At 38.9% G+C, this 13,756-nt stretch overlaps 1 protein-coding gene across 1 annotated transcript in view; it reads left to right on the top strand.

The window, feature by feature from the left end:
• LOC129861849 (forkhead box protein P2-like) overlaps positions 1–13,756 on the top strand; it is a 55,954-nt gene that overhangs the window by 16,570 nt on the left and 25,628 nt on the right. Inside the window, exons 4-6 of the mRNA XM_055932988.1 lie at positions 5,087–5,179; positions 12,006–12,068; positions 12,451–12,555. Of these exons, the coding sequence (XP_055788963.1) occupies positions 5,087–5,179; positions 12,006–12,068; positions 12,451–12,555 (261 nt within the window). The remainder of the gene's footprint in view (positions 1–5,086; positions 5,180–12,005; positions 12,069–12,450; positions 12,556–13,756) is intronic.

Here is a 13,756-nt window from a genome sequence, read left to right as displayed (position 1 = left end):
ATACCAATTCAAAGCAATCCCATTGTATTTTCTAATAACGGCTTACCTTGTATTAGAGACTCCATCTGACCTGAAATCCCGCAGCTGCGTTTTTGAATTTGTTCAGGTAAATGCCAGAAGTTTGATTTCAAAGAAGGATTTTATTGAAATTCTGGCTTCTCTATCCAATGTGGACATTCTGGTAATTTCTGAATCTTGGTTGAATAGTTTGTGCTGGACTCTGACGTGTCTCTGTCTGGTTATAATGTTTACAGGTCAGACAAAATTGGCAGAAGTAGGGGTGTTGCCATATTTACAAAGGACAATTGAAATGTTTCTGTATCTCTTGCTACCTCAATCCCTAAGAAGTTTGATTGTCTCATTGTTAATGTGAGCCTTGGTCATGATAACCATCTGACACTAATAGCAGAGTATCACCCTCCCTCTGCTCCCTCATGTGCTCCTAGCAATTTTTTCTGAATTGCTATCTAAGCATGGTTAATCTGAACTACTAATTATGGGCGATTTTGATATTGATTGGAGGACGCCAGTGTCAGCGACGCTGAAGGATATTTGTTCTGAGCAAAACCTACCTCAGCTGATAACTGAGCTTCCATGTCCGAATCCTAATCTACCCTGATTGATCTTTTTTTGACGAATACACTAGATAAATATGTCGCTAGTGGAGTTTCCACACTGGATCTTTGTGACCATTGCCTAGTTGTCTGTGTCAGAAATGTGAGAATGCATAAATCTATGCGTTTAAGAACTTTTAAAAACTTTTGTGAACAAGTTTTTTTTACATTATCTTTATTTTAATTACATTTATTTCAGCTATCCCTGAGCATGATTTACCTTTAAGCTTTTTTTACAAATGTCTTCAATACTATTGTAGATAATCATGCCTCCTTCAAAACTCTGAGAGTTTAAGGTACTGTAGATCGAATGCCTGGTTCACTTCTGACTTATCCTTAGTCGTTCATAAGAGAAATGTCGCCTGAGACAAGGCCAAAAACACACGCTTAGGTTCGGATTGGCAATCTTTTAGGCATTTAAGGAATCAATGTGTAAGACTAATCAGAAATGCAAAATATGATTAATATGTAACCACTCTTTCTAATTGTAAGGGGAATCTGGCTAAATTCTGGAAAACTGTACAATCTCTGAAGGGTTGCACTTCCTCCTCTCTGCCTCAACACATTAATTCAGACTCATCATTGATGCATTTTATCTTCATTTAACATAAACAGGCTATATTTTGGAAAGGTCGTCTAACTCTACTTTCTCTAAGGGTGGCTTAAACGTTGTTTCTGGAATTTTGCAGATTGACTCGGAATATGGTCGTTAAGTTTTTGCATTTTGGCAAAAATCCAAGAAATCCACAGGGGCTGATCAATTGGAACAGAGTCTACTCAAGTGTGCTGCCACCTTCATTGCTGGCTCAGTAACCCATATCTTGAAATCTAACATTGTTAATCAGGAAATATTCCAGAAGTATGGAAACCATTAAGAGCAGGGATAGTAGTGATCTTGATAATTATTGTCCCATCTCCAGGCTTCCATGTCTAGCTCGTATCTTTGGTAAATAAGCAACTTCACTCTTTTATCTGAGCATGGTATTTTGAATGTAAATCAATCTGGGTTTAGGCCAGGGCACAAGACTATCACTGCAACCACATTAGTTGTTAATGATATTGTCATTGCTTTAGACCAGGGGTGTCAAACACATTCCATGGAGGACCTAGTGTAACTGCAGGTTTTCAATTTAGCCCTAGACAACCAGGTGTTGGGAGTACCTTACTCATGAGTAACCTTAATTCATCAATCAAATACAAGTGAAGAGGGAGAACCCACACACACTTGGCTCTCTGTTGAATGAGCTTGACACCTGTGCTTTAGACTCTAAAATTAATTATGCTGCCTTGTTTGTGGACTTGATACTGCTGATCATGCTATTTTATTGAGCAAGTTGTCATCGATTGGCCTGGGCTCTGACACCTGCTGATGGTTACATGATTATCTTAATGCCAGAATACGATACTAGGACCTTGTCACGCGGGACTAGGTGGGCGAAAGAACCAGACGCAGAGAGAGAGAGCCGCTTGGGAAAAATATTCCTTTTTTACTCTTAACCAAAACTGAATAAGCCCGAACATCCAGGGCGCAGAGAAACACTTGCCAACAACCCAAAATACACACACGTAACAAAAAACAATCCCGCACAAAACAAGGGCGGGTCAAACTCCTAATTATAGGGAAGCTCATTACGAAACAAAAACAACAGGTGCAACTAATAAGACTAGCCGGTGGCGGCTAGTAGGACGGTGACGACGACCGCCGAGCACCGCCCGAACAGGCAGGGGAGTCAACTTCGGCGGAAGTCGTGACAGACCTGCTCTTTTCAGTATTCATATAGATGCTATTGGTCAATCTGTAAAAGAATATATATTGAATCTATATGTGGATATTACTATTATGTAAGCAATTGCCCTGACGCATGACCTGGTTGTGACAAGGCTACAGTCAGATTTTACAGCTGTGTAGGAAGCCCTTACTCACTTAAAACTTGTGTTTTAATAAAGGCAAAACAAAGTACATGTTGATTTAAAGTGGGCTTCTTTTTACAGAAACAGATCTTGCCTCTCACGTCAGTAGGAAGCAGATCGTGCAGTCAACCTTTCTACCTGTTCTTGATTATGGTGATACTATTTATCAAATTGCAGCTGCCACCGCTCGTATACCCCTGGATGTCATTTATCAAAGTGCCCTTCGTTTTATCACAGGAGACAGTTTTATTACTCATCACTAAATTATTTACCAAAAGGTTAGCTGGACCTCTTTGAAGTCCCGTTGATCACATCATTTCGCAATTTTTGTTTACAAAGCCCTGCTCCACAATCTTCCAACTTACCTAACATCACTGTAAGATTTAAAATGACTAGTTAGCAAACCCGTTCACAGGTTTGGTTAACTCTGGAGACTCCTTTTGGTGTCTACAGAGTTAGGGTGCAAGGAAGTTAAAGGCTGATTTACCTATGTTTGCAATATTCTCTAAAAGACGTTTCGATTTGATGCTTTGGTGTCCCTAGGGCAATTCAGACAGCTGACAAAGGATTTTTATAAGGAAGAATGTGTTTTTTTAGTTGACTATGTTTGTATTTAATGTGTGTGTGTGTGTGCGTGCATGCAGACACTAGCCTACATGCACACGCGTGTGCATCTTACACACCTCAGTCAGTGACTTTGAAACTGGCCATGTATCTTGTCTTTGTTGTATAGAGTGTTTGATAGTAGTCTAATTATTCATAGCTCAAAATCATGGCTCTGCTTGAAATGTGGGACAAATTGGATGAGTTTAGCAACACTGTTTGTTCTAACAAAAGAGAGGCTGGTAATGTCTGTGCATACAATGATGCAATTTTCTTCCTTGTCAAAACCTGTCATTTAACCTTTATTTAATCAGGGAGTCCTGCTGAGACCATGGTCTGTGTGTGTTAATATGTGGTCTTTCCCACTTTACTGAGTTGGTAACACTTTATAATAACTTATACGAATAATCCATTATAAATTCTTATTGGGGTTTACCTCCCATCGCCCATCCAATATATTTTACGTTGGAGTTCATTTACTGCATTTATATACAATTTTTAAAAACTCTCAAATGCTATTTGGAGAACAGCAAAAACAAGCAAAAATTACCCCAGCCATGATCACATTGGTTGCTGTAGCTTCACTCACATGGCTGATTAGCTATGCAATTAGCCGCTACACATTAACTCACATTAAAAACTATAATGGAATACATACAGAAGGATCTGTAGGCAGAAAAATGTATATGAACAAAAAGTTGTCAGGGTTTTCAATGCTGGTCATTCGAGTCAAGTGCAGGAGAGCAGAGATAGGTGATCAGGCGACTTTATTTGCCAAGATAACAGACGGGCGCAAACAGCTACATCTCAAGCCAACCGGCAAAAGTGACAAGCGCAAAATACGTCAAGAATACAACCATAAGTTTCACCAAAATTTCCCCGATAGGGTACAGGCAATGCCCAGGGTGAAAAACCCAGACTGGCACGATACAATAAACACAAAACAAAACAATTCCACACAGACACAGGGGGAACAGAGGAATATATATATGCAGTGTGATTAGGGAATGTAAACCAGGTGTGCGGGAAACGGAACAAATGAAAAATGGAGCGGCGATGGCTAGAAGACTGGTGAGGAGAGGAGCAGACTTCTGCGGAAGTCATGACTAAAGTTAACAAATGAGTTTGCTTTACCGAACAATATTTTTTTGCAGTTTTACAGCTAATTTCCTGCAATTCTACAAATGTTGCAATGGCTCATGCCATGATATCTGAGTGAGAGTCACTAGCTAAATCAATAAGGCCATAATTACTACAAGTTTAGATTCTGTAGCTAGCTAGATTAACTAGACTAAGGCCTAGGGAATCTAGGCCTTAGTCTAGTTAATCTAGCCAGCTACAGATCAAGGTAACCTGCGATAGCCGACACCCGCATAGCTGATGGTTTGGTGGTGTCGGAGGTGAAACTGTATTGGAGCTGTCAAATTGGTGAGCAGCTGCTCTTGATCATTGTCAAGAAGCCACACTCATCCCACTCATGTTAGAAGGTCCCACTAGTTCAGAACGAGAAAGTGTAGGCTATATAGAAATAATTATGCTTAAATTGAAAATTATTAAATAAAATAATTTGGAGTTTTATCAGCCTAATAGAGGCGATGTAGATTACATCCCACATTCCAATGTTCAAACTTAATGTGATTCCATGCAGCCAATGGCAATGTCCGCTTTAGGTATAATGTCAATCGCTAAGCATCATTATTTTAAGCAATATTATTTCTATACAGCCTACACTTTCTTGTTATGATATTCCCCTTCTCCTTTTGTCTGGTATGGCTCCTCCTGCTACCTTCTGCCACTCAGAAAAACAATAAAAAGTCTACCTCACTGGTTTAAGACATATTTCAATAGTCTGATGATACTGGGTTTGTGCTAGCATGGTACTGTGATTATACCACAATGGTACTGGGTTGGTAGTGGGATGATACTGGCAGAATCCTGGATGTGTCCTCTCATTTCAGGTTCTGCAAGCAGCTAAGATATTACTCCAGCAGCAACAGAAGAAGAGTGGTTTGAACTCTGCAAAGAGCCATACCAAACCACGGCCCCTACAGGTGCGTATTAAATCAAAATCAAATTTTATTTTGTTATGCACCCGAATACAACCTTACAGTGAAATGCTTACTTACAAGCCCTTAACCAACAATGCAGTTTTAAGAAAAATAAGTGGAAAGAAAGTAGAAGTAAAAAATACAAAATAAAAATAAAAAATAAAAATTGAAAATAGAAAAATTAAAAATAAGAAAAATAGAAAAATAATTTAATTATACTAAAATTATATTATACCATATATTATTATTAATTTGTTTTACCTTTATTTTAACAGGGAAGACATATTGAGACACTGTATAATACAACAAAAAATACACATTATACTATATATATATATATGAAAGTATTCAGACCCCTTGACTTTTTCCACATCTTGTTACGTTACTGCTTTATTCTAAAAAAATTAAGAATCCTCAGCAATCTACACATAATACCCCATAACGACAAAGTGAAAACAGGTTTTTAGACATTTTTGCAGATGTATTAAAAAAATTACAAATAAAATACCTTATTTACATAATTATTCATAGCCTTTGCTATGACACTCGATATTGAGCTCAGGTGCGTCCTGTTTCCATTGATCATCATTGAGATGTTTCCACACCTTGAATGGAGTCCACTTGTGGTAAATTCAATTGATTGGACATGATTTGGACACATCTGTCTACATAAGGTCCCACAGTTGACAGTGCAAGTCAGAGCAAAAAACAAGCCATTAGGTTGAAGGAACTGTAATGTAACAAAATGTGGAAAAAGTCAAGATATCTGAATACTTTCCAAAGGCACTGTAATTGTTTGTGTGTTGTACAGTGATGAAGTAGTCATTCAAAAATCCTGTTAAATGCCATTATTGCACATAAAGTGAGTCCATGCAATTGTATATGTGACTTGTTAAGCAAATTTTTACTGCTGAACTTATTAAGGCTTTCCATAACAATGGAGTTAAATACTTATTGACTCAAGACATTTCAGCCTTTCATTTTTAATGAATTAGTAAACATGTAGGCCAATGTCAAAAAATCTAAATGTAATCATTTTTTAATTCAGGCTGTAACACAACAAAATGTGGAAAAAGTCAAGGGATGTGAATACTTTCTGAAGGCCCTGTAAGTATTTGTATGCAGGAAGCACGTTCAATTGGAGAACCATCGAATAAGTGAACATTCTTACGAGAGTTTAAAGACAACACGTTTTTTTCTTTAATTTGAATTTGTTTTTATATATTTTTGTAGGGGTTAGATCAGCGTTAATATTGCAGATATTGTGGCTTCTCTCAATGTAATTGTCTGGGTAAATATATAATATATTTATATATGTTTTTAAATATTTTCCTTCTTTATTATTTTCCCTCTTTGTAGCACCTGACCACACGACTGAACAGTAGTCCAGTAAACTAATCGACAACCATACTTAAGCGTACACTTCCAGCTTATACGTACTACATACATTTCACGGACAGTATATTTTACATTAGTTATCTTTTGTTTGTTTTTAGTCCGAGCCTTCAGCTACCCTCAACCCCTCCCATCTCTGAAGACCATAGAAAAGTTTTGAATGTGGCGTCATTTTATGTATCAATTCATACACCATGTGCTATGGAATCGGTACATCAAAAATCTCCTCCCAACTTCAAATGTTTGGCCCTTATCCCTTGTGTAGTCTTAACATTATGTATACTCCCCTAGTCCTAAGGGTAAAAAATGACCCGCCTTCAATAAATCCTCCAAAATAAAGCAGCTTAGTTGAATTTTAAACCCCAAATCTATTTTGCATGAGGAAACAACCTGTCCTTCATCACAAACTTTGTGAATATCTAAGTTTTCCCTCTTCACAATGCAGAAAGACTGCATTTAATCAGTGGACACCACAAATTTTTATTACAACACCTGTCATAATTGTTTTCTTTATTAAAGTACAGGTTTATTATTATTACTAAAGGTACTGCATAGGTGTAAACATACTTTTTTTTAGCAAGAAGTAGCACTTGTATAGCCTAAGAAATGTGCAGAAATTTGTTTTGCATGCATTTTATTGAAGGGAAACATTGTCTTCAACTTTTTTGGCAACATAGTGATATATCCTTACATAATGAACAATGAGGAATTCAACTACAAAATTCTAGTCTTCTCCCATATTTTTTAAAATTGCCCCCACCCACAAGGTGTATAAGCAACAACAATAAGTAAGATAATAGATTTTAAAAAACAAAAACAAAAAAAATAAATCAAGCAACTCTAATTAGCACAAGTAGGAGAGTATGCAAGTGTGTGTGCATGGACTTTGCAGATGTATTTCTCACATGTGCAGCACATAATATTTATTTTACAGTCCTGCTTTCGGGGACAGATTTGGAATCTCATCCTCTTGCCTGCCCCAGGTAAAAACTGATTGTCTTTTCTTATTATCTGCTAAGCCATGACAATTATAACTAGATATACTTATTTCACATCACTTACCATAAAGAAATAAAAGTTTTGATTGTACTTACCATAATATATATTTGTAAACGTACCATTAAGAAGTACCATGATAATTAAGTGTCCATATAGCTGTACCAGGATATTTGCACTGTTAAGCATACTGTAGCTGCGACTAAGTAAACCTCTAATTATCCTCAAATATTCCACCCTCTAAAGCCTCCCCCACGTGTCAAGTTGGGTTGTCATTCCAGTGACTGGCTGACCTGTTCACATGGATCCTAGGGCCTTTAGCCCATCCTTTAAAAAATAGCACATAGTGCCACCTATAGGACAGAACCAGATCCGCAGCCAACATAATTGTGAACGGCTTCGCCTCGGGTATAGTGCATCTAGTGATTTAAAAAAAAATATATATACACACAAAGGCGCACACACACACAAGCACAAACTCAAATATTTAACAGTTGTTCAATCCCCGAGCCCAACTCAACAGAAGACTTGATGTGTTAATGCGTATACAGTTATTCTTTTTAAGAAGGCATGCCAAATTGCCAAATTGAGCAGGAATGGAAAGATTTGATTAACCAATATCTAGTCCTAGCTGATGGAGCTCGGATACCCCCTTCCCCCCCAACACCCACACACGCTGGTCATTTTTCCAAGTACCTCTGTGCAGTCAGACCGTTTGATTATTCTGTACCGCCAGGGCCACGATAATTGTTGCCAGCACTGCCATTACCTTGGTATGGTACTCCACCGGAATTCCTAACAGCTAGGTACAAGGTTGTCAAGGTTCTCATTAGCAGCTTTAAGATAATCCTTGTATATTACGCTCACCCATCTGGGGACTTTGGCTTTTGGACCAGGCATGCTCAGACTCTTGAGGGGGCGGTGCTGCTTTAGTGGGTCTCTGACCGCGTTCACCTTTCTGTCATTGCTGCACAAGTTTAAATTACCAAGGGATTCCTGCATAGCTATAGAATCGGACTGTAGTTTTGACACAGTCAGATCAACAGTCAGGGAATTAGCATACATAATAGTCTCATCCGCATATAGATGAACCATTTTTAACATACTGACCAATGGTTTTAATATAAATAGTGATGAGAACAGGTCCCAAAATCGACCCCTGTGGTACACCTTCATGTACTTCAAGAAACTCCCATCAATGGCCTGAGTTCTGTCACTAAGACAAATATGAAACCATGATCAGGCCTATAGAAGACAACTTATTCAATAAAATAGCATGAGCAACAGTATCAAAAGCTTTTGACAGGTCCTTTAACAAAGCAGTACATTAGATTTTTTTGTCTAAAGCATTGTCAAGATCATTAACAACTAAAGTGGTTTCTGTAATAGTGCTATGCCCAGGTCTAAACCCTGATTGTTTTGAATGTAAAAAAAAGTACATTTACCAAATAAAGAGCAAAGTTGTACATTTACCAACGATTCAAGAATTGTAGCTAGACAAGGAAGCCTTGAAATGGGGCAATAGTTATGAAGATCACTACTATCCCCGCACTTATGGAGTGGCAGCACAAGAGGTGATTTCCATATTTATATTTCATGATATCAATGTTAAATAAAATGATTGAGCCGACAATGATTATTATTTCATCATTCCAGAATCATAGTTTGCGTCATTTGTGTGTTTTCTGAACAAAAAAAGTACCTTTTTAAGTCTGTTTGCATTACCAAAATATTGACAGTGTACATTTTTATTTGATATTCTGTTTTGCAGTCTTTTATTTGATGCTTTCTTGCAATTGAAACACTGATAACATATTTATTTCCAATTGGCATAAGATCTGTCAAGAGGTGTAGTTTGTCCTCAGAATGCATAAGACATACGTTTAACTTAGTCATGTCAGTTGTTTAGGTTCCTGATACAAAATAAGATAAAACATGCTGCTGTTTATTCTTTATCATTGTGGCAATTCACCGGTGTCATTGGGCACTGGTCAGTTAGTATTCAGTGTGTATTTGTCTCGAATAATGTCCATAAATTCCCATTAGGAGTGACATCATGCGTGTAATTATGTTGTTAATTAACCGGTGAACACAGCTCCTTCTCATTCTAGGGTCACCTTTAGAAATGGACGCAGCCTATTGTTATGCGGTCATGTAGTCAGACATTTATGAACATGTCTGTTCTCTTGTGCGCTACCCTTGTGTCTTCAAAATTCCATACTATTCCATATGGTTTACAGGTGAAAAAAAAAAAAACAACCGGTGTAGACCTTACAGTAAAATGCTTACTTACAACCAATAATGCAGTTGTAAGAAAAAGTGTACTAAAAAAACAGTAGCAGCAAAGTAAAAATGGGGGGGGACAATGCAAATAGTCCGGGTAGCCATTTGATTAGCTGTTATGGTGTCTTATGGCTTAGTGGTAGAAGCTGTTAAGAAGCCTTTTGGGCCTACACATGGTTCTCCGGTACCGCTTGCCATGCGGTAGCAGAGAGAACAGTCTATGACTAGGGTTGCTGGAGTCTTTGACAATTTTTTGGGCCTTCCTCTGACACTGCCTGGTATAGAGGTCCTGGATGGCAGGAAGTTTGGTCCAAGTGATGTACTGGGCCGTATGCACTACCCTCTGTAGTGCCTTGCGGTCGGAGGCCGAGCAGTTTCCATACCAGGCGATGATGCAACCAGTCAGGACGCTCTCAATGGTGCAGCTGTAGAACTTTTTGAGGATATGAGGACCCTTGCCAAATCTTTTCAGTCTCTTGAGGGGCATTGGTCGTGCCCTCTTCACGACTGTCTTGGTGTGTTTGGACCATGATCATTTGTTGGTGATGTGGACACCAAGGACTGCTTTAGTTTTGGCTTGTAAGCAGGATCATAAGGATAGAGGTATGGTCAGATTTGCCAAATGGAGGGCTTTGTACGTGTCTCTATGTGGAGTAAAGGTGGTCTAGAGGTTTTTTACTTCTGGTTGCACATTTAACATGCTGGTAGAAATTAGGTAAAACGGATTTAAGTTTCCCTGCATTAAAGTCCCCGGCCACTAGGAACACCGCATCTGGATGAGCATTTTCTTGTTTGCTTATGGCCTTATACAGCTCATTGAGTGCTGTCTTAGTGCCAGCATCGGTTTGAGGTGGTAAATAGACAGCTACGAAAAATATAGATGAAAACTCTCTTGGTAAATAGTGTGGAGTACCGCTTAACATGATAAGAAAGCTTGAGACTTCCTTAATATTCAATTTTGTGCACCAGCTGTTATTTACAAATAGACACAGACCGCCATCCCTTGTCTTACCGGAGGCAGCTGTTCTATTTTGCCGATGCACTGAAAACCCAGCCAGCTGTATGTTATCCATGTCGTCATTCAGCCACGACTTGGTGAAACATAAGATATTACAGTTTTTAATGTCGCGTTGGTAAGATTGTCTTGGATCGGAGCTCAACCATTTTGTTATCCAATGATTGCACATTGGCTAATAGGACTGATGGTACAGGGGGATTACTCACTCACCATCGGATCCTTACATGGCACCTCGCGCTATCTCCGTCTCTTCTTCATGCAAATGAATGGTATTTGTGCCTTGTCTTGTGTCTGAAGTAAATACCTTGCGTCCGACTCGTTAAAGAAAAAATATTTGTCCAGTACAAGGTAAGCAATCGCTGTTCTGATATTCAGAAGCTCTTTCTGGTCATAAGAGATGGTGGCAGAAACATTATGTACAAAATAAGTTACAAATAATGCGAAAAAACATACACTACACATAATAGCACAATTTGTTAGGAACCCGTAAACGACAGCCTTCTCCTCCGGCGCCATCATATACATTCTGAGTGTAAAGTAGTGCATGATACAGGGAAAGGTGGTATTTTCAGTCAAAATGAGTGGACAATATAATGAATATATGCACATGGATAGTCCACAAGAGCATGGTACAATGTTTTCAATTCAGGTCAAGGTAGTGCACTATATAGGACAGCGTTCTCCAACCTTGTTACTGGAAAGCTACAGTCCTGTAGGTTTTCGCTCCAACCCTAATCTAGCAGACATGACTCTAATAATTATCTGGTTGATAAGCTGAATCACGTAACTTAAAACTGGGGTTGGAGCGAAAACATACAGGAGGGTAGCTCTCCAGGAAAAGGGTTGGAGAGCCCTGATATAGGAAATAGGGCATTGGTATTAAAATCCAAGCCAGGAGGTGCTGCTGGATTTGTGTTCTACCTGATAATTAATTGCACTGACCTGCTGTCCCAGGTCTAAATCAGTCCTTTATTAAAGGGGAAGAATACATATTTGCAGTGGAACTGGCATTGAGGTCCAGTTTTTAATTTGCCTGGAATAGGGTGTCATTTCCTATGCAACACTTTTACACTGAAAACGCTCTCTCTTCTCACCTGTGTGTATGACAGGGGTCATGGAGCGCATGGCGCAAATTAGTCAGAGTCATCGAGGAACATTTATTGGTTGACGGGAATAGCCAAAGTGATTAATTATCCTGAGGTGAATCACTTAATGAATGTGCGTTGTGTGACTTGAAGAAGAAGTTATGGCACAAGTTATTGAAGTCTCTGTTTTTTGTAAAACTGTTGTTTAGGATATCATATGTCCATGAGAAATTACGTATTTATGGTAGAACTGTGTTATAGGGCGGTCATGGTGGAACATTCCTAGCTGAAGGGAGTTCCAGGAAAGAGTACTAGGTGCTCAGTTGATTTTGCCTGAGGGAGAGCAGGCTAAGCAGGGGATATTTTCTGTACGAAGTTTATGGGCCAATAAGTCCAGCACCTGTTAATATTGTAAATAAAAGCCTCCAAGAGAGGTAAGCACCAGAACATCCTATTTGTCTCCTCAATGTCCAATCCGCCGCTTCTTCTTCACACAGGTCTCAATGACTACGATGAGTCCTCAGCAGATGCAGCAGCTTCTGTCCCCGGGTCAGCTCCAGGCTCTGCTCCAACAGCAGCAGCACGCTATCCTGCTCCAGCAGGTACAGCACGATCCAATCCAAATTACTATACTATGCTGTATTACTATACTATACTACAAAGGTCTTCAACCTTTTCTTGCCCAGGGACCACCGCCCTGGCAATCTGGCGACCAAGGGATTCCCATCATATGTTTTTTTCCATGTCTTGTCTTATTATCCGGTGAATGGTAATGGCAAAGACAAGTAATCAACACTTTAAAATGAATATATTTGGTTTTCATTATTTTGACCTCCCCACACTATAATTGGAAGAAGTGTAAAGTCTAGCATAGCCTATTGCTAGAAAGGTAACTCGGGCTGGGACGATTATGGAATTTGTGGTAACGATTCATTGTCATGCAAATGCCCACAATTATTGTCATAATTGTCATTTTTGCTGAAAAAAAGTTTTGAGCTTGTAACGCATCTTTTAAAATGTGCTAATTAGACACTGCTGTCTCAAAAACCAATGGTTTTGACCGCTTACAACTTTTGGAAATGAAGCTTCTCCTCCCAACTGAGCCACTCTGCTTGTAAAATGATTACCAACTTTACCCACTTGAAAAACTGAACTTGGGTAAACTATATCTACTTGATTATAAAGTTGAATCCACCTGTCTCCTAAACGAATGGATTAATATCAGCCCAAACACATCTTCACTAATAGCAGCTGTTTAGCTGGTTAAACAAGGTTTGTATTTTAATCTGTATTTATTATAGGCAGCTAGTTTTCCTGGGATCCGGCAAAATTAAGGCAGTTATACAATTTTAAAAACATTACAATACATTCATAACAGATTTCACAACACACTAAGTGTGTGCCCTCTGGCCTCTACTCCACTACCACATATCTACAACACAAAATCCATGTGTACATGTTGAGGATTTCATTCCTGTGCTGTTTGTAACTACTCTGGTTAGCAATGTGTATGTCCAACTGAAGCGTGTTTGCCAAAACGCTATACACTGAGTGCACAAAACATTATGAACATCTGCTCCTTCCGTGACATAGACTAACCAGGTGAATCCAGGTGAAAGCTAGTCAGTGTATATGATGGGGAGGAGACAGGTTAAAGAAGGATTTTTCAGCCTTGAGACAATTGAGACATGGATTACGTATGTTTGCCATTCAGAGGGTGAATGGGCAATGCTAAAGATTTAAGTGCATTTGAACATGGTATGATAGTAGGTGCCAGGAACACCGGTTTGTGTCAAGAACTGC

This window comes from Salvelinus fontinalis, chromosome 9, assembly GCF_029448725.1.
Source record: "Salvelinus fontinalis isolate EN_2023a chromosome 9, ASM2944872v1, whole genome shotgun sequence".
NCBI classification, from domain to species: domain Eukaryota; kingdom Metazoa; phylum Chordata; class Actinopteri; order Salmoniformes; family Salmonidae; genus Salvelinus; species Salvelinus fontinalis.
The sequence above is the reverse complement of the archived record's forward strand: the minus strand, read 5'-3'. Positions and strand labels throughout refer to the sequence as shown.